The 20,152-nt window shown below is 41.7% G+C and overlaps 1 protein-coding gene across 1 annotated transcript; it reads left to right on the plus strand.

The window, feature by feature from the left end:
- The first annotated feature begins 603 nt into the window (after positions 1 to 603).
- On the plus strand, positions 604 to 19,890 carry PPP1R17 (protein phosphatase 1 regulatory subunit 17). Its single transcript, XM_055314806.1, has 5 exons — positions 604 to 666; positions 5,932 to 6,038; positions 10,294 to 10,446; positions 11,762 to 11,914; positions 18,684 to 19,890. The coding sequence occupies exons 2-5, from the start codon at positions 5,957 to 5,959 to the stop codon at positions 18,761 to 18,763; spliced, it is 468 nt and encodes a 155-aa protein (XP_055170781.1). The 5' UTR covers positions 604 to 666; positions 5,932 to 5,956; the 3' UTR covers positions 18,764 to 19,890.
- Positions 19,891 to 20,152: the final 262 nt, after the last annotated feature.

The following is a 20,152-nucleotide window of genomic DNA, read 5'->3' on the forward strand; positions in this document are numbered from 1 at the left end:
CGGCCCCCCACCAGTGAAATGCGGATGATGACGGCCTCTTCTCTGGCAAGAGTGCTACGAAGATGAGATGAGTCAGTAGGTGTAAAGAAGGGTGCCTCGCACATGGGAAGCCTCGAGTAAATGCCAGTGATTGCTATTCTTCTCACCCTGATACCACTCTGAGAGGCCCAGGTGGTGAGTGAAAGTGTTTTGAATTTAATCTCCAGTAGATTTGAGGGTTAAAATTAGCTGTGGTGTCTTTTGGGCAAGTCACGTAATCTGTGCCTCACCTTCCCTATTTGCAGTCAGGCCAAAAAACAACAACAACAACAAAAAAAAAAAACCCTACTGCATAGGGTTGTTTCAGGGATTGAAGGGTCGAGCTGGCTTGTCTGATCTCTTCAGCCTTGCACACGAGGTACTCAAAGCACAATTCTGTATTGTGTTTTCGAAATAGACAATTATTGCAGTCGGGAGCAGCAGCTAGATCAGTCCTCCTTCCCTCTCCATCCCCCTTGCCCTGGCGCCTGTGAAACGGAGCATCCCCATGGCAACAGAGGCAGCTGGTCCCTTGATAAGAGGAGCTGGAGCCCGGCAGCAGCCACTGCTGCAGAGAAGCCGGCCCAGCTTCAGGGAGGAGGCTTGCCCTCCCCATCTCTCGCCTTATCCCGGCACCTGCACTGACTGGTAAGTGCTTCAGATTTTTACTCCAAAAACTTTTGTGGCAAGAAAAGCAAATTTCCAATAAGTTACAGCTTCTCTATGGTTGCTGGGACAAAAAGGTCTGCCGCTGGTGAAGCAAGGGGAGGGTAGAGGGTGCCGGGGCAGGGGTGTGTTTTGTGGAGCCAGGCTAAACTGGGGCTAGGTGGGGAGCAGGAAAAGTCGTCACCTTCAAGACATGTTTTCTAAGGGAAGTAGAGTCCCGGATTTTGTGAAAATCACAGCTCTCGAAAAAAATTAGGTTACTAAATTTCGAGAAGAACGGTGGTGTATCCGCATATCCGCACAGTGTGGGAGGCTTACCTTCTAAGGCTGGGGAGAGTGGGCTTACCAAAGAAACCTTTCCGTGCCCTACTTCAAGTAAGAGTCACTCCTCGAGGAATACTGCAAATTTAGTCTTTTAATGAACAAACTTGATTTTACACGTAATACTTTTTGACCTGAATTAAATCCTCTAGTTAGAAAGAGATGTGACAAAGGATATGAATTTTACATAATCAGATGCCACATTGAGCTGTGGACATAACCTTCTCACTTTTTATTCCATCAAGTAAATCCAGAGATGATTACTTTGGGGAAATTCTTTAGAGTTTTTTAGAATTTCATCGTGACTAGGCGAAGTGTCAGCTCGCACCTGAGAGTCAGTAGCACCATGTTCCCCAGACTTGGAAAGGGGTGTCCTGCCCTTGGCTTGTAACTTGGATCACTCTAATCTCATTATTAGCTTCAGAGAAAGCCAGAGATGGGGCAAGGAGCTGGTTCCAGTGGCTCAGTTGAGATATACACTTTTAAACCCAAGGGGAGGGCAGCGAAAACAAACAAAGCAACCTACACTTCTTCAAGTGCCAGCATGCGCAGCAATCTGGGTTGGAAGCTTTACACACGCTGTGTCGTGAATACTTTCAATCCTGGAGAAGAGCCACCATCAGCCCATTTTACAGATGTGGAAACTAAGTTTCCAGGAGGACTTACCACTTTCCCACGTTCGCTCAGCAAGGGAGTGGTGCAAGTAACCAAACATTTGCTTTTTCCACCCCATATTGCACCAAATGCTTGCAGTCAGTGACCTTGAGTTAAACTTCATGTTCTAACATCCAACCAAGAATCCTACTGGGTATTAAGAGAAAGGACAAAGTGGCCAGACCCACTTCTGAGCTCAGACTGAACTGACCAATGTTATTTAGCTGAGGAACTGGTATAACTCCCCAAAGGAGGAGCTGGCGCTGCGCTGGTGGAGGCGGCTCCCCCCTCGTCTTCAGCAGCCTGCCTTGGCTGGTCTGTCCTTCGACAAAGTGGTGGAGGTCCTTCCCAGGCCCCTGATCTCCCAGTTCCTGTTCTCAAAAGAGAAAGTGACTCTTATCATTAAATGCACAGCTGACCTTGTGTACTGTGTGATGTCAGTTAATAGATCTCCTCCCTCAGTGGTATTTGCATTTGCAAGTGTCTCTCTGTGGGGGGGGAAAAGACTTGTCCCTTGTGAAAAGTAAAATTTAGCAAGAGGAAATTGCCAGAGTTTAGTATCAGGCTCCTGAAAACCTCAGACCCCTGAAACCACATCGTTGGTTTCCTTCTTGTACGTGCTACCCCAAGCCACCCTCATGCTCTCAAACATTGAGAAAGTTAGTACAGATCCACCAGCCTTTACTCTCTAATGGAGAAATCTAAAAAAATTCTGAAAACCAGAAGTTTGTTGTTGTGGTTAAGTTCAACATAAATTTGTTCGGTAGCAAGACCTAAGCTGAGAGGAGATGAATCTTGGTGTGGTCTTTAATCACATCATTTGGTGCAAGCGTTCAGATTTTTGCTATGGAAGTAGTGCGTGCGATTGTGGTGATTCCTGCGTCCCCTCTGAAGGGTGTCACGGAGGACAAATGTCCCGATTTCCACGGCTCCTGTGGCTCCAGGCTTCTCAGGTGAGGGTAGGCAGCCCGATATCATCCAAACCATCACTGTGTGAGTGTTAAAATTCAGAGACTACACTGAACACCCAGGAAACAGCAAGAGAATGAATGTTAAAGGGTCACAAACCTTTGCAGGAGAGAACAGTTTATGTAATACCCACTAGGCACCTTGACAGTCCCCAGCCCCCTGTCTGGAATCTGAAGACCCAAGGGACCAGGTCTTTGGGTACGAAAGAAAGAGCTCGAGCTTCAGAAGTTTCCAAATTACAGCAAGTTGCTCAGGGAGATGATGAAAACTTCCAGGGCAGCACGACAAGGGAGGTCAGGGTCCCCTGGCCAGGGCTTGGGGTGGGGAGGCTGAATTAAGGAAAAGAAAGCATGGATAAGGTCAGGAATTATAGGTGGAAATATTCCACTTCTTAGCTCAAGAATGACTGGCTGGTGTCTTACAGTGGCTCACTCTTAAAGAGCACCTCGTCTTACTGAGGAGAGGAATGGAGAGGGGATAGGGAGACCCAATTATCTTATACTAACATTCAACACGCAGGTAAGAGGACAGTTACTAATAAGGTGATGGATGCTAAACCAGACCTCTCTCTCCTAGAGTATTTGTTCCTTTCTTTGTGTGCAGCTTTTCTGCCCAGGAGACCTTAGTGACATCATCTACGATATAAGTATCTTTTAATCCCCTGGGCAAAACGTGACCCCGCCAGCACAGGGTATTTTTATGCTATAAAAATCCCAAATCTGCAAACCATCTCTCAGCCCTGTAGCCAACGGAGGCTTGCCAGCCCATCACCAGCATTCTTGCAGTCACACTGGTTGAAAATAGTGTTGTTTCCCCACCGTGGACACTAAGGGGCTATCTTGGGAAAGAAGCACGTCTCCTGGCCTTGTCCAGGGACTTCCACACTTGCACAATTCACTTGCCAAGGGCAGGCTTCCCTCTCTCAAGTCCAGGGCTCTGAAAGCCGTTTTGTTCAGATGAAGCCTGGCCCTCCTGTGGCTCAGCATCTGGATGAAAATGAAAGATTTGATTTTTTTTTTTGGTACTTTTTGGTTATACAAGCAGGTCTTCATTCGCTAAGTCACATGTTATGGTAACACTAATGTTACAGAACAATGACTGCCATGTACTCAGTACCTGCAACGTGTGAAGAAGGGAGCTGTTCTGTTTAACCTTTATGGTAACTCTGTCAGGTACATACTATTATGTTACAGATAAGAAAAGGGAAGGTAAGAATGGGATAGGGGGACAGACAGGGACCTACATTCCTGGGTGTCCATCTGTGGGTGCACCACAAAGATGCTAGCCTTTGCTCATTCTATCATAACAGCTATAGCTTGTAGGCAGAAAGGGCAAATATGATTATATCATACTTTGGCTCCAATTACCTCACTCCACCATGACAATGTAGTTACTTCATCAAAGTCACACAGCTTTTTAGTTAGAGAGCTGAGATTTTATCTAGATCCATTGGAATCCGAAAGCTTAGATTCAAATTAAATAACCCGCGATTGAGCACAGGAGCAGCCCATATGATCCAAGTACAAAGAACAGCTTACTGCTGTTAGAGGAAAGGAGAGGGGGCCCATTGCCAGGCAGGACCTAAAGCAGAAGGCAGGAGGCCTGGGTTCAAATGATCACACTGACTCTACGTGTGCAACTAATAGTAGGTCACTTCAATCTCTTTGAGCTTCAGTTCTCCTTCTGGAGAATGAGTATTTCTTGACTAGGTCCTCCATGGAGTGATTTACAGCATCAAGTCAATGACAGAGCCCATGACTTTCTACCCAAAAAGGTGGAAGATCGGTTAAGTAGGTGCACAGGCCCTACTTGAGACTGTAACTTTGCCTCTAGACCTCTGCGCTGAGCCCAGTCATCCCGACTGGGAGTCCCAAAGCTTTCTTCTCCACTCAAGCAGGCCGAGGTTAGCCACCCAGGTGAACAGAATACTTCCTTATGGTCCTGGGGAGTTGGCAGTCCCAATACAAAAACTAAAACAATGGTCAGAATTGATTTCTGCTAAAGTCACTCAGTATAATCAGTCTGCTGGGTGACACTAAAAGCCGGGCTCAAGTAATCTGTTAATAGCTCCATTTGCTATGCAGTCATCCAGCTCGTAGGGGGAGAGGCCCTCCAGCCTACCCAGAGAAAACTGGCTTATTCTTCAGAAGACGACTAAGTCTAAGAGCCCGAAATGTTAACACAACTCACCTTTGTGTTCATCCACATGCCAGTGATCCAGGAATCTCAAGAAAAGAGGATCAGTTTGGGTCATTTTAATTTTATTCCTCTCTAAGCATTCTTATAATGATAGGACATGACTAATAAACTAAAAGAAACAGAATCGGATTCTATAAATCTCAACTAATGCGTTTCTCATTCAGACCTGACACATGTCCATTCTGGATTTCCACTCCTCCTGGACAATGACTACAACTAATAGCTCTGAGAAGTTCAATGGATTTGTGGTTTAGGAAAAATGAGAGAAGGGGAAACAGATTTGCTCTAATGTCAGAAATCTCTAGGGAGAAAATAATAAGGATCCATTTCAAGAGCTAGAGTTTTTCCTACCAACGTCTCTACAGCCTAGAATATGGATAGAGAGGGAAGCTCATTAGAGTTATTTTATATTATACATTTATATATTACATGCTATATCTGGTAGTTATTTTATATTATATATTTGTATACTATATCCTATATTTTATAGCTATTTTATAGCATGTAATGTATACACTTGTATACTACATGCAATAGAGAGCCAGAAGCTTGGTTCAATTTGGATTCAAAGGAATCACTGTTGGAGAGTGTTGGGTGTCTAATGAGTCTTCAGAACTGGATTTGGATCCAGGCTATTTAATAACTTGGATCTTGGCTATTTAATAATTGTGTGACTACATTAATTAATTGTATTTTCTGATCCTCGGTTCCTTCGTCTGCAAAGTGGGCATAATAATCCTATTTCACAGAACTCAACAGAAAATATAGACAAGATTTAATCAACATTTTTTTTTAATTCTCAGCTAACTCCTAATTCAGAATTGACAAGTATTCATTCTGAAACTCCCACGGCGTTTCTGAAAGAGGATAAATATTGAATATTTGATGCATGGTGATTACCAATAAATCTGTGTGTATGTGTATGTTTCGTTTATTTTAACTTAATCTTAAGTTAGAGTTCCTAGTGGGTAAGTACAAGAGGCAGATTTGAAAAATAGGATTAAATTGGGAATGCAATAGTAAGTGCTCAATAAATATGCTTATTTAAAACGTGAACAAATGAACAGAAGACATACTAATGGTCCTGTTCCTATATTCCTGTAGTGCTGGGGAAGAAATACCTCCTCCGATGATGTCCACTGAGCAAATGCAGCCATTGGAGCTCTCAGAAGACAGACTGGACAAGCTAGACCCTCACTGTGACCCCTTAGGTAAATGCTCCAGGGTGAATGTCAGTAGTGGAAGTCAGAAAGGAGATGTCTCTGTCATTCTCTTGCCATTCAGTTTGCAGGCAAGTCAGAGGGAGGCTCCCTGAAACCTGATCGTTTGTACCTTCTGGTGGCAGCCAACACCAGATGGACAGGCAAATAGCATGGCTTTGCGGGGTCTGCCCTGTAAATATTAGCTGAAGCACTGGAGAGAGGTTCATTAGGGTTAAAAAAAGAGAGAAAAGGCATTGTCCTTTTTGGGGGGGGGGCTGACAGAGTCCCAGGCAGAGCATTTTTGAGGCAATAAATGGAATGTGTCAGCAGAGCTTGTTTCCAGTATTTGCCGGCACACTTAAACCCCATGTGCAGTGCCAATAAAATATTTCAAATATCTCTCTTTGCCTATCAAGACAGAATTTTAAATAGCCTTTTTCTGCTTTATTGTCAATCTGTTTCCTTTCCAGAACTGACTTTTTGCATAACCTTTGTAATGAAAATACCAGAAACATTTCTGCCTCTACCCATTTCTAAAAATGAGACACTCAGACTTTTGATGGATGGGCCTTTTGCATATTCATAGCCTTTGTTTATGTCTTGCTTGGTTATGACTCCCCCCCTCCTCTCCTCTCTCCCCATTTGCCATCAAGATAGTTTATGTTCAAGATTTCTCCAAAAGTGGGAAAAAGTGCAATTAAAGTAAAAGTCAAAATTGAAGCAAATGTCTTGCTCTCTGTACTGTGCACTGAGTTGGATCTTAGGGTGAAATGGTGACCCATGACTGGTCCCTACCCAGCCTATACTTCCAGAGATCCCACAGCTGGGCAGCACCCAGTCTGAGTGATATTAATTCATTCAACAAATGTCTGTGGTAAGTATGATATAGGGGGAAATTAACTGTGATGCGTGGCAACAAATTTTTAAAATTTCATTTTCAGTCAAGCGTTGAAAAACATAGGGGGATGGGGTAACTGGATGATGAACATTAAAAAGGCCATGTGAGGGCAGCCCGGGTGGCGCAGCGGTTTAGCACTGTCTTTGGCCCAGGGCCTGATCCTGGAGACCCAGGATCAAATCCCATGTCGGGCTCCCTGTGTGGAACCTGCTTCTCTCTGCTTCTCTCTCTGCCTCTCTCTCTTGAATAAATAAATAAAATATTTAAAAAAAAAAAAGAAGGGTATGTGATGTGATAAGCACTGGGTATTCTATGCAACCAATGAATCACTAAATTCTAGCCCTGAAACTAATAATACAGTATACGTTAACTAACTTGAATTTAAATAAAAAAAAATTTTAAGTGAAAAATAATAATAGTAAAAAAGAAACATAGTCCCAAGAGCCTGGGCTTACTCCTGATGCCATAACCTGCCAGTAATGTGACCTTTAGCCTTTCATCTTGCCTTCTAAATCTCAGTTTCCTCATCTGCAAATTGGTGATAATAGTATACTTCCTTGTGGGCTTAATGTGAGAACTAAATAAGATAATGTATTTAGGGTGTGCTATGAATATTTGACAACTGGAAAACACAAGCATTGATGAACCAGAGAAAGTGTTCATCATTCCCACACACTAGAAGGATATGAAATCATCTAGTATATAAGCAATATTCAAGGAATTTCCCCTCACCTCTTTTTTTTTTGTATCTGTACACTTAAAAGCATATGATTAAGTACCTTACATATAGTGTGATCTCAATAGATGCTTATTAAATTGAAATGATTGGGTTGAATTATTCAAATCCTTTAGGTGAAAGGAAATATGTATTTCTATTAGATATGGCTGAAGGGAATGGTGCTATTTGATTTTTTGATTGTGTATTGTGATCTTTGGAGGATGCAGGCATAATAATGTATGGTTGCTAAATATTTCTAATGGTAGGTTTCTCATGCATACTGAGTATATAAAACAAAGGACCGTCCAGATATAAAGCTCACTAGATCCTAGCAACTTGAAAGGAAGAACCATTCATTTGTCTTTTTAGTCCTAGAATCTCGTTTAAGGCCCGGCATCGAGGAGGAGCTTCATCAATGTTTGTTGAATAAATACATTATGAGTGACACAGGATATAGCTAGACCCACAAAACTGAAGTGAACATGTTTGGCACATTTAAACCTCCACATTTTAAAGACACTGACCCAGATATTTTTATAAAAAAGAAACAGAGAGAGGGACACCCAGGTGGCTCAGTTGGTTAAGCATCTGACTCTTAATTTCAGCTCAGGTTATGATCTTGGGAGTCCTGTGATCGAGCCCCACATCAGACTCCTCACTCAGTAGGGATTCTGCTTGAAGATTCTCTCCCTCTGCCCCTCCTCATTACTCATGCACTCTCTCTCTCTAAAATAAATAAATCTTAAAAAAAAAGAGAAGGAAGGAAGGAAGGAAGGAAGGAAGGAAGGAAGGAAGGAAGGAAGGAAAGGAGGGAGGGAGGAAGGGAGAGAGGGAAGGAGGGAGGGAGGAAGGAAGGAAGGAAGAAAAGAAGGAAAAAGGGCTGGAAAGGTCCATTTAATCTCTAATTTCTGAAAATCCATTCACAGTTGTAGATGTACCAGACTGTAGCCAGGCCTTAGTGAGTTTCCAGAGAAGATAGGTAACTCCATTTTCTGTGGCTTCTTTGAACCCTAACAGACTATTTCCTTACCCATAACATGTTTGAGTTCATTCATTCAAGCATACATTCAACAGATATTTATTAATTTCTGTAAGGAAATAAAACACAAAATATCTGTCATCAAAGAAGGCAGAAAGACATATGCAGAAAAAGGTGTTACCTGAGCAAAAATCCTGTGGATATCTTGAAAATGAGAAAGGACACAAAGGACTGGGAAAGACTTATGAAATGGGACAGGAAGGTGGGCTTTTCTTTGGACCTTATAGAAGGTTAGGGGCTGAGCAATGACCAGAGTGAACATTCTTTTGAGGATCTGAAATACATCAAATGAAACAACTGCTTTACCAACATTAACAAATTTAGTCCTCTCTCTCTCTCTCTCTCTCTGTCATACACACAGACACACACACACACACACACACACTGATTTAATATTATCTCCACTTTATTTTTTTTTAATTTTTTTTTTATTTATTATAGTCTCACAGAGAGAGAGAGAGAGAAGAGAGGCAGAGACATAGGCAGAGGGAGAGAGAGAAACAGGCTCCATGCACCAGGAGCCCGACGTGGGATTTGATCCCGGGTCTCCAGGATCACACCCTGGGCCAAAGGCAGGCGCCAAACCGCTGCGCCACCCAGGGTTCCCATTATCTCCACTTTAAAAGTTGAAGCAATATTAATGTTTCTAGAAATTAAGGCCCAAGTTTTCAGAACTACCAAGTGATAACGTCATCAACTGAACTCAGATCAGTCTACTCCACTTAAATCCATTCAATATGCATTTATTGGAGGCAGAGGCTATTAAGAATAAAAATATCAAAAGAATATAATAATCTCCAAGAAGGCTCTGTCAAAAGCAGGAGACAAGCCATTATAGAACAAAGAAGTGTCATTGTCTAGAACAACCACAGAGAAGCTCAGAGAAGCACATCAGCAGCAAAAGCATCGAGGAGTCAGATGGAACAGAGAAAATACTTTCGTGGGCGAGGAATGATCAGATTGGATTCATCACACACACTGACATCTGATGGACATGATGTAGAATTCCAGCTTTACAAGCTCCAGGGACTGAGAAAGGTAAAGAGCTGAGTAAGAAGCCAAGAGGATCTGGAGTGAGGATGAGCAAATAGGAGAATTGCAACGGCAGTGGGGAAGTAAATGAAGACACGACTGCTGAAGGCAAATGTGCATGGTCAGCATGACCCAGCGGGCCCCAAACATGAAGGAGGGTGAAGAATTTGTTACTACAAGACTGAAGAGCATTCTGGGTCCCCTACTGGCCCATGGAGTCTTCAAGAGACAAAACCTTGATCAAAGGAAATTAAGAAAGAGCGTTTAGCACAGAGAATCTGTTCTATCGGAAATTTAACTCAAACCCACTCTGTGCCTTGCCTAACTATATTTTAAAGTTCTTCATTTTGATTATCTGTCCATTTGAGTTTTCTTTATTTGAAATTTTACAGACTATTCTAGTTTTCTGTTTTATTATATGTATTTGTGCAGCACTACTAAAGTCCTCTATAGACTAAGCCAAAATATATAAATATTTTTCTTTTTTCAGACCAAATGGCTTCTGCAAGTAATTGAAAACCAACCAGTTCATTTACTCATGTTATCTTTTTTTTTCTTTGCATCCTATCAAAATCAGATGACCTTTCAGACCAGCTCATTAAAGACTGTGATCTCAATAAGAAGCCAAGAAAGGGGAAAAATGTACAGGTTGCCCTGAATGTTGAGTCAGAGCAAAAAAAACCGAGGAGGAAAGACACACCAGCACTGCACATCCCACCTTTTATACCAGGTAAAGGGCAATGAGGTCAGTTTGCATGTCTGTAAAGGGGAACCATTGCCACTAGATCACATTGGTCTTACAACTTTTTCCTTAAATATGTGGGTGTTTTTAAATCACGAGTACTAGTCCTTCATCTGTCTTCGTTACAATAAGGTCAGCTGCTATAACAAATGAATTCCAAATTGTTAGTGGCACAACACAAGGTTTTTTTCAGTCATCACTAGTGCGAGTTGAGGAGGCAGGTTTTTCTCCAAACAGTAATTACAGGGACTCTGGCTGATGGCAATCTGGACATCACCAGCACCTGGATTTCAAAGTCACCATGAGCATCAGCATCCAGCAGGCATGGGGATGAGGGGCACAGGGGCGGGGCGGGGGATGGTGGGAAGAACAGAATGGAAGATTGGCAGGCCCGGAAGTGACACATATCACTTCCTTCCATCACAAACCTCACCTGACAGCAAGGGAGGCTGAAAAAGGTAGCCCAGCTGTGTGTCCAGCAGAAAAGCAAAATGGTTTAGGGAACAGCTAATGTGTCCCTATAACAACTTTGTGTGTGATGTGGGACTCTCTCATTTCCCCAATGTTTTATTTGTTCTTATTTCCTTTTCTTCTTCCCTCTGGGCCATTTATTTAGTGTCCTCTCCACTCACAGCCCACTTGGAGGGATACAAAACAAAGAGAACACTGAGCTTTCTGGGAAAGAGCTTTTAGTTTTATAAGAAATAATGGAAGCACGTAACTGGCTGAAATATGCAGTGAGCAGGAAGGCTGTAACGAGGTCCTTACAGAAGGACCCTGGGAGCTCAGCCTGGGCAGTGAATCATGGACAGTTGGATTGAGGAGATTGTTTGCAGAGAGTTGCTAAACGTTGGAGAGAAATTTCACATGGGAGAGAGGTGAGAAGGTGGCAAGTCACCGAAGACCGTAGCATGTGGCTTGCAGAGCAGCAAATGATCCATTGCCCTAAGGAGGATGGACCCCAGAGGTGGACAGACCTGGGCTCGCTTCCTGGCTCTGACCCCTGCGAGCTGTGTTACCGTGGGCACATTTCTTTGCCTCACTTTCCTCAGATGTGTGATGGTGGTCGTAATATTAAATTCCTCGGGGCTTTGTGAGGCTAAAATAAAATCAGGCCTGCAAAACCCTTTGTGTCACTTCAATAGATACTAATTCCTAATATAAAAAAGCTTTTCTTAAAATAAGTCTGAAAGATATATTGATTACCATCACTAGGTATATGTGCAAACATGAATGCATAGACCTTATGTATTAGGATGTATGTATTTGACCCTGTTTCTCCCTCTGTTCCCCAACCATGCAGGTGTGCTTTCAGAACATTTAATTAAAAGCTACGACATTCAAGAGATACACCCAAAGGGCAAAATGAGTCCAGCTCTTCATAACTCTGACCTGGACCAGAAAAAACCAAGGAGAAAAGACACACCTGCCCTGCACGTGTCCCCCTTTGCAGCAGGTAAAAGAGCTGGTGCAAGGTATTTGCAGGGGGTGATGGGAACAGGTCAAGAGCCTTACCATCTGGAGGTGCCACGGGCATGGCCTCTGTCCTGGCCCAGCAATCTGTGTCACACAGAAGCGCTCTGTGGGGGGAGCAGCATTTATGCTGCCTTTCAGGCTTACCTTCACTGGCAGCTCCCCCAGGGCTGACTCGGAGCTGGGGAGGTTCAAAGCATTACTCATGCTTCAGCAGAACTGGTCAGATTCACTGAGCCATGAAATAGAAATGTCAGTGGGTCCTTGAAAAGAGCTGGGGTACCCTCTTCCCCAGCCTTCTATGGATCATGCACCCTACAACTGATGGCTGATTCTCCCAAGACACCTGGCTGGATATACTGACCAAGTCTTCAAAACAAGAGAGAGAGGGAGAGGGAGAGAAAGGGAGATGCGGAAATAGTGAGAGCTAACTTTAGTAACAAACTATAGACATGATCTCTGAAAATATCACCTTTTTTTCGGATGAAATTGAGTATTTATTGTTAATTTTGTCAGATATGATAATGACAGTTTAGTTATGGTTTTAAAAAGCTTTTAGTGTTAGAGATACATACAGACGTGTTATAGGGAATTCGCTTTACAAAATGAAAAATAAAGACAACTAGGTAAAACAAAACTGATAAAATGTTAATAATTATTATGTACTTCTATTTTGAAAATTCCCATAATAAAAATGTTTATTTTTAAATTTAAATTCAATTAATTAACATATAATGTATTATTAGTTTCAGAGGTAGAGGTCAGTAATTCATCGATCTTATGTAACACCCAGTGCTCATTACATCACATGCTCTACTTAATATCCATCACCTAGTTACCCCATATCCTCCACCACCTCCCCTCCAGCAACCCTCAATTCATTTCTTATGATTAAGAGTCTCTTATGGTTTATCTCCCTGTCTGATTTCATCTTGTTTTATTTTTCCCTGTCTTCCCCTATGATTTTCTGTTTTGTTTCTTAAATTCCACATATGAGTGAGATCATATGATAATTGTCTTTCTCTGACTTATTTCGCTTAGCATAATACCTTCTAGTTACATCCACAATTGCAAATGGCAAGATTTTATATTTTTTGATCCTGAAAGTATCATCTTAATGAAAGATATCTTAACATGTGTCAAATTAAACCCAAAAATCTTGCTGAAGTATGTGCACAAGGCTTTACAGCAGCCAGTATGTGAACATAGTCTTATTCCTGAGAATTTTATGTAGATATTAGGGAATAAGAAGTATATGGTCATTATTAGAGTATAATAAGACTGAGTATGTGTGTGGGGTGTGTGTGGGGTGTGTGTGTGTGTGTGTGTGTGTGTGTGTGTGTGTGTGTCTTTTATATAGATATTTGGAGAGGAGTGGCAGGGAAGAAAATGTACTAATGTTTATGGAGAGCCTACTAAATATTAGGTACTGAGTTTGGTATGTCTCACAGATTTTTTAAAATCAGCTGAATAGCACAAGAAAGTAGCGATTAATTCCCTATATAGATAAAGACACTGAAAGAATGTAAGTCACTTAAAGTCTTCTGTGGATGGCATTGATGGATGGATAGCTGCTTGGCTGCTTGATGGATTGATAATGGGATGATTAGGTGGACAGATAAATGGACCAAATTATGTTCAAGATTAAACCCCATGATGTCATAGAGCTGAGGCTTAAATCCAGGGCTGTCTCACCTGTGGGCAACTTTTCACCATACTGTGGAATAGTTGGGATTTGCAGCACTAGGGTAATCCAGAAGGGACACTTTGGGAGGAGATGAGATTTTGTCGTTATAGAACTGTGTTTCCCCATTGTTTTATTTAATAAAGAAAAAATGGAAAGAAGGCTCAGAAGAAGACATCATGAATAGGCAGTCAGGTGCAGCAGACAAGGGCTACTGATTTCTGTGGGGCAGAGCCAAGCAAGGAGGACTGGAGCATGAGGAGGGACTTCTCTGGAGAAATAGATCGAGGACCAACTGGCAGGATCTGAACTGCCTCAAACATGCTGTTCGCGAGCTACAAGCGTCCCTACTGCACTGATCCTCCAACCCATCACACGTTTCCCCCAAGCTCTGCCTCTGTCCTGCTTCCAGTTACCTTTCAAGACAGTCAGCTCAAAGTCTCTGCTAAAAGACTCCTCTAGGTCCAAAATGATCCTTTTCTATTCTGAACTAACTCTGTAGTAGACATGGGCAGGTCAATACCAAACTTTGTCATCTCTTCCAGCATAGTCTTTTATGGCTTTTGTTTCCAAGAACAGCTACAGCTGTTCTTTACATTGACTTACATTTGATGAATTCATGAGAACTGGTCTGCGGTTGCTCTATGTTGCTGATATTAACCTTGACATCTAGTCCAGTCCCTTCTATATAGCAATGCTCAATAAATATCCATGGATTTGATATTCTATTTGGCAATCACAATTCTGCAGTTCCAAGTTCTTCATTAGGAGACCCTGTTTCTTACCCATTCTTGTATTTGTTTTTATTGAAGTCCTCCTAGGGGAAGACTTAGTAAAACAAAAATATGTATGGACAGAGAGTCACCGTAGCACACAGCATTGAAGATGGACTTTGGAGTCAGAAAGGTCTAAGTTTAATTTCTGGTTTTGCTCATTCTAGCTTTGTGACCCTGGGCAACTGCACAAACAAAAGAGCCTCCTTCATTTCATCCATCTCTGTAAGGAAGACCGAAAAATCTGTCTCCCAGGATTGTTAACATAATTAAATAAAGCACATAAAGCACTTAGTACAGATCCTGGATTTTTGAAAGTCTTCAATAAATGTTAGTTCCCCTCCATTCCTCTCAACCTTATGTTCCTTGAGATGAATTAAACCATTTCTAAAGGTGAGAATCTTCCTAGCTGCAATGTTTTACCTCTCTATATAAATCTACTGATTCAGGGTACTTCCTAAAATGTTGAGCTCTATTTATCTGGCAACAGATGCTGCCTGCATCACAATATCTCTATCTTCAGAGATCAGCTTCCCAGTTGAATGAAAAAAAAATGTTTCTCAAACAGGGTGAAGTACACAGAGCTGGAGAGAGAGGCTGTATATCCGTGGACTCTAATCACATTATGGAATTCTTTGAATCAGCAAATCTCTGTGTTATATTTGCAATTATAGATGTTGTTCTATGAGTCTAGCTTTTATTAGCATATTAGCTGGAGCACTTTATTTTTGAAGAGCCTTTTAGTATCTAAAGATTTGGCAGTAATCGAAATGCTAGTTAAGCTGATAAGGATAGAGCCTTCGGCAGATGTTCAGAGAGACTCATATTGGTTCTAATAAGGGTGTTGAGAGGAACTCACAGACAAATGCACTCTGGAGACATCTCCTCTCATTAGCCCTTGGCAACTGAAGACTGGACAAGGATTATCTCTCTCTTCTAAATCTCTTGCTAACTACCTTCATTCCCCTAGGTTAATGAGCTTATTTGACAAGTTGCAACTGCCAGACAACTCCTCAGTGAGGAGTCATCTCTGGCTTCCTTGCCAACCCAAGGTTTGTTCCCAACTTGGCCCACATTTTCCAGGGCCCCCCATCTTGGTGACTACACGGCAGGGTGTACTGGGTTGTGATTAGAGAGATCTGAGTAGCCTAGACTTGCTTAAAAGAAAAAGAAGTCTTTAGTTAAGGTCTGTGGCAAAGGGAGCCAAAGAAAGTAAAGAATAATGAGGCCAGAAGCACTGAAACAAAGCCTGCTGGATAATTGGCCCATAAGCTATGAATATTTGGAGATCAAAGCTCAATAATGTACTTGTAAAAAGGGGACTGTTATGTCCTTTAAAAGTGACACCGCTTCTATTCTGCTGGGAAGAGTGTTCTCTCTCATGTGGCTTACCAAGACAGGTGGTGTCTTAGCCTCGGCTCCCTTAGATCAGAGGCATACATCTTTAATGCAGGTGACCAGCTCTGAATGGGATCATGGCCTAAAACAGCTTGCTGCAAGTCTAATTGGTTGACCCTTAGAGACTTGGGACTGACAGCTTTGGCCTTAAAAACATACCTGGTTCTAACAAACAGCCAAGTTCCATAAAGTCTCCTACGCAGAGAGTGGAAAGGTAGAAATTGACATTTTCTAAATCCCTACTGTACCCCACACCCTGTGATAGATCATAGAATAATACCCTTTAAGAACCTCAAGATTTGGTAGGGGAGATGGATATGTTACCCAATGATTCCTACAAAGTGATATGTGCGTTAATGGAGGTTCATGTAAAAGTGTGCTTGAAGTATAAACGAATATTGGTCTAAATCTACCTGGCAGCATCACTCCCTGAGGGAGATAGGATTTATTTTTCCTCCAGTTTCGCAGATGAATTAACTGAAGCTCAGACAGGTTAAGTGACTTGCTCAAAGTTAAATGACCACCAAGTTAAGGCAAAACTTCTGGCTCTAGACCTCATTCCTTCAATGACATGTCTGTTTCCCACAGGAGAACAGAGGATCAAGACTGGGTTAAACTACCCATGTTTATCAAACCTCATTCATCTTCAAAGGAACAAAGTTGATGATTTGAACTATCAAGAGTAAAAATACAGTGATGACATACATGCTACCGATTTCAGCTTCACCCTGCACAGTCACAGCCATGAAATCAGGATTTTCATGAGCTACCATATGTATTCTTCATTGTAAGATGCTAAAAATAATGCTTAATTCTACTAATATAAATATTAGTTCACTTTCTACTTGAAGATCTCCCATGTCCCTGTGGAAAGCCTAGCCTACTTTGGGAAGGGTTGACCTTGGTGGCTAAACAGGATCTTCCCTTCCCTGAAATCCCAGGACTTTTTTTTTTTTTTTTGACCCAGATGCTCATCTGACTAGGTTTCAAGGATACCCCAAATAATCAGAAAGTTGACTAGGATCTGGGAATTTAAATGCTCTTGCCTACTTTGAATCAACTCAAATTTTGGCTTAATGTGAAAAGATATCAAAGAGAATTAGGATAGTAAGTTTGGGGGTTTAGCATAGTTAACTCTCTGTTCTCTTCCCATGCTAACCTTCTTTCCAAATGAAAATCCAAACCTCTTTGCAGCTGGTAGAAGAGAAAATATCTCCCACTGTGTTTCATAAGTGATTTATGCAAAATCCTCATTTTCAACCAGACTCTTGAAATTGTTTTTCTCCTCCATTAAATATCTGCTAATTGGTTAAAAAAAAAAAAAACCATATGAACAAACTAGGAACTGAATCAAATGAATAGTCATTAAGATCAACACATAGTTTTCATTAATTTGCTGCCGTTGAATGGAGTCCAGTGTTGTAGAAAGGCCTCTTGTGGTGCACAGCTTTCTACCCTCATGTTTAGATCTTTATGAAATGCTTAATGAACTGAAAGGTCTCTAATTATGAGACGGTGGGGGCGATGCAAGGCAGTGGTGGTTGGCTGAAGTAGATGGACAGAAATCATGGAGGACTGGCCTTGAACCATAGCTTCCTTTATCTTTTTATTATAATGACCCTACTTTACAATTGACAGGATGAGCAGAACCACCTAGACCTCCTTGGATGATCTTAACTGGGCTGATCAGTCCAGAATATTGTGCTCAGTCTTCTAAAGTTCAACAACCAGCAAACTTTTAAAAAGCAAAATATATTGGAGCCCAACATAGGGATAGCAACTTTGAATTCTGTGTAGTAAGGATGCAAAAAAAAAAAAAAAACACCTGATGCTCCTAAAATTTCAGAAAATAAAGGATATTTTAACCCCCAAAGAAGAAATAAAAAGAATCATCTCAAAATAAAAAACAACCTTTTTAAATTGCAACCACAGAACTTTATTAAAACTCACAGCACTTTCTTAAATTTCTCCTTTTCCTCTGAACAATGTAAACTTTATCACCTACCAGTACTGACATTCAGGAATGGCATGTTCAGAGCCTCAGCTCAATATTTCCCCCAGATGTTAGTAAAATGTATTTAATTTTGGTTTCATGCTACTGACCCATTCTTTTCTTAATTTTTTAAATTATTTTATTTCATTGTATTTAAATTCAATTTGCCAACATATAGTATAATACCCAGTGCTCATCTCATTGTGCCCTTCTTAGTGCCCGTCACCCAGCCACCCACCTCCCCTTCTGTTTGTTTTCCAGAGTTAGGAGTCTCTCATGGTTTGTCTCCCTCTCTAATTTTTCCCCACTCAGTTTTCCCCCTTCCCTTATGGTCCCTTTCACTATTTTCTTATATTCCACATATGAGTGACCCTTCTTTTCAAAGAACTGAACTAGCAAATGTGAAAGGAACGGGAAGGGACTTGGTGCTCACAGGGTGATGCTGCACTCAACACTGTCTGCGCTTCTCCTTCAATTGGCACAAAACCAGCATGCTCATTTTATATCCAGGAAAATTCAGGTGTGAAAGTGTTAATTGGCCCAACACAGACTGAGGGAGTAGCAGAATAAGAGGTCCACAACAAGTGGACTCCCAAACCTGTTTGTTTTCATCCTCCTGTGCTGTAAGCTTAAACGCAGACTGTAAATCAGAGGTAAAAGTTGCCTCTGACTCCTAGGTTGAGGGGCTTCTGGTCACCAGAATGCTGCCTCATTGAGTCCCAGCTCCTCTGGGCGGGCCAAAGGCATTCCACTCCCTCACTCAGTTGGCACCTTTAACTCTTGGCTCTGCAGATGCTAAAGGGTTTCTGGGTTGCCATGCTCCTGTGTGCTGTGTCTATGCAGAAAGGTTGTCTAATATTTTAATTAGAGGCACTTAATTGCAGATTGGTGCTTTGTTTTGCAGGTGTGACACTGCTCAGAGATGAAGGACCCAAGGTGATCATGGAAGATGACGAAAAGGATGGTGACAAGATAGCTATTTAAAGAGAGTTCCCCTGAGACCACCTGTAAATAGGTTAGACTGGTTCCCTGTGGTGACCTAGAAAAAAAATAGACTTGCTTCTGCTCTCATTTTGTGATAGTCTGCCTTTGAGATCCAGACACCTTTCCCCCAAGAGGCATACTATATCAGATTGCCAGTCACCTCCTTGTCTCTTTCCTCTTTCTTGAATCTGTTTCTATTCCCGCCCCTTGAGTTGTCATTTTCTAATGCAGTGGAAAGGAAACAGGTCATTCTAAATTAGGAGGTAACAGGGAAAGCTCTAGTGCGCAGCTTCTGCATCTTCTGGATCAATCTATGGAGCAAAGAACAAGAACAGCATGGAAGTGCTATTTTTCTCGGTTTATGCTGGTGGGCAGGACTTGACTCCACATCATCCAAACAGCAGTTCAAGTGGGGACTCCCTGTTGCCATTTAAGGAGGTGAGAATGTTTGGGTACAGACTCACTGATTGCTTTGGAGAACATGGTCTTTTATCTCTTTATCTTTCCTCAAGAGCAGGTGTCTCTGGTGACATTTCTAAGGCCCTTGTTACTGATACCATAAAGGTAAATGAACTGGAGGAGTCAACCCAACCAACCATGCCTTGGCTGAAAATACCAGAGATAAGGAGTGCTGGTCTACTGAGACGCTTACAATTATATCCTATTTGTTTTCATTTTTTAAAACATCTCTTAACCATGTTGTCCTGAAATCTGTGAGCTGTGTCACAAGTGAACCATTACTAATGATAGGTAGGATATTGTTTGAGATGAATTTACTTCTTAAAAAATTAAGGCCAGTGGAAGGCCACTCCTATATTTTTAGCATTCTCACTTACTTAGACCCTCATATGCTTTCTTGGATGGGAAGGAAAGATGCAGAGTTTGCTACTGAACAAGAACCTCCATGTAACACCTACCCCAGCCTGCTATCTGTGGATGCCATGGGAAGCCTTTGCAGGAGGGCCTTATCACCAGATCATGGACATGCGGAAAGGCAAAAATTGTTGTTCAAAAAAAGAAAGGTGGATATTCAAACAGATCTTGCCTGAAAGTGGTAATTTCAAAGCTCTGTATACACCCTGGCTCCAAGAGGCTGTCTTTCTCACAAATGTGGGAAAGATGTAGGACACTGCTGGTAATAAAAATGTTTCTAACCAGATCTTTATATCCTGGTGCATTTCTTCTAAAAATTATTTACTTACAAATATAATGAGAAAAGGTTGCAAAAGAGAATCACAGGATTGAGTGATTTGTTTGGTTTGGTTTTGACCCACATAGGCTTAAAAATGTCTGAATCAGCCATTAATATGTAACAATTCAATCAGAAGAATTTGTGTAAGATTCTAGATTTCCAGATTCTCTTAGAAAAACACCTTAAGATCTGACAAC

This window comes from Nyctereutes procyonoides, unplaced genomic scaffold (assembly GCF_905146905.1).
Source record: "Nyctereutes procyonoides isolate TBG_1078 unplaced genomic scaffold, NYPRO_anot_genome, whole genome shotgun sequence".
Classification (NCBI taxonomy): domain Eukaryota; kingdom Metazoa; phylum Chordata; class Mammalia; order Carnivora; family Canidae; genus Nyctereutes; species Nyctereutes procyonoides.

Bases quoted from the DNA above. Each gene is read 5' to 3' on its own strand.
- PPP1R17 (XM_055314806.1), top strand. From the start codon at position 5,957: ATGATGTCCACTGAGCAAATGCAGCCATTGGAGCTCTCAGAAGACAGA. The intron at 6,039-10,293 runs GTAAATGCTCCA...TATCAAAATCAG, and splicing joins CCCTCACTGTGACCCCTTAG to ATGACCTTTCAGACCAGCTC. The intron at 10,447-11,761 runs GTAAAGGGCAAT...CCAACCATGCAG, and splicing joins CATCCCACCTTTTATACCAG to GTGTGCTTTCAGAACATTTA.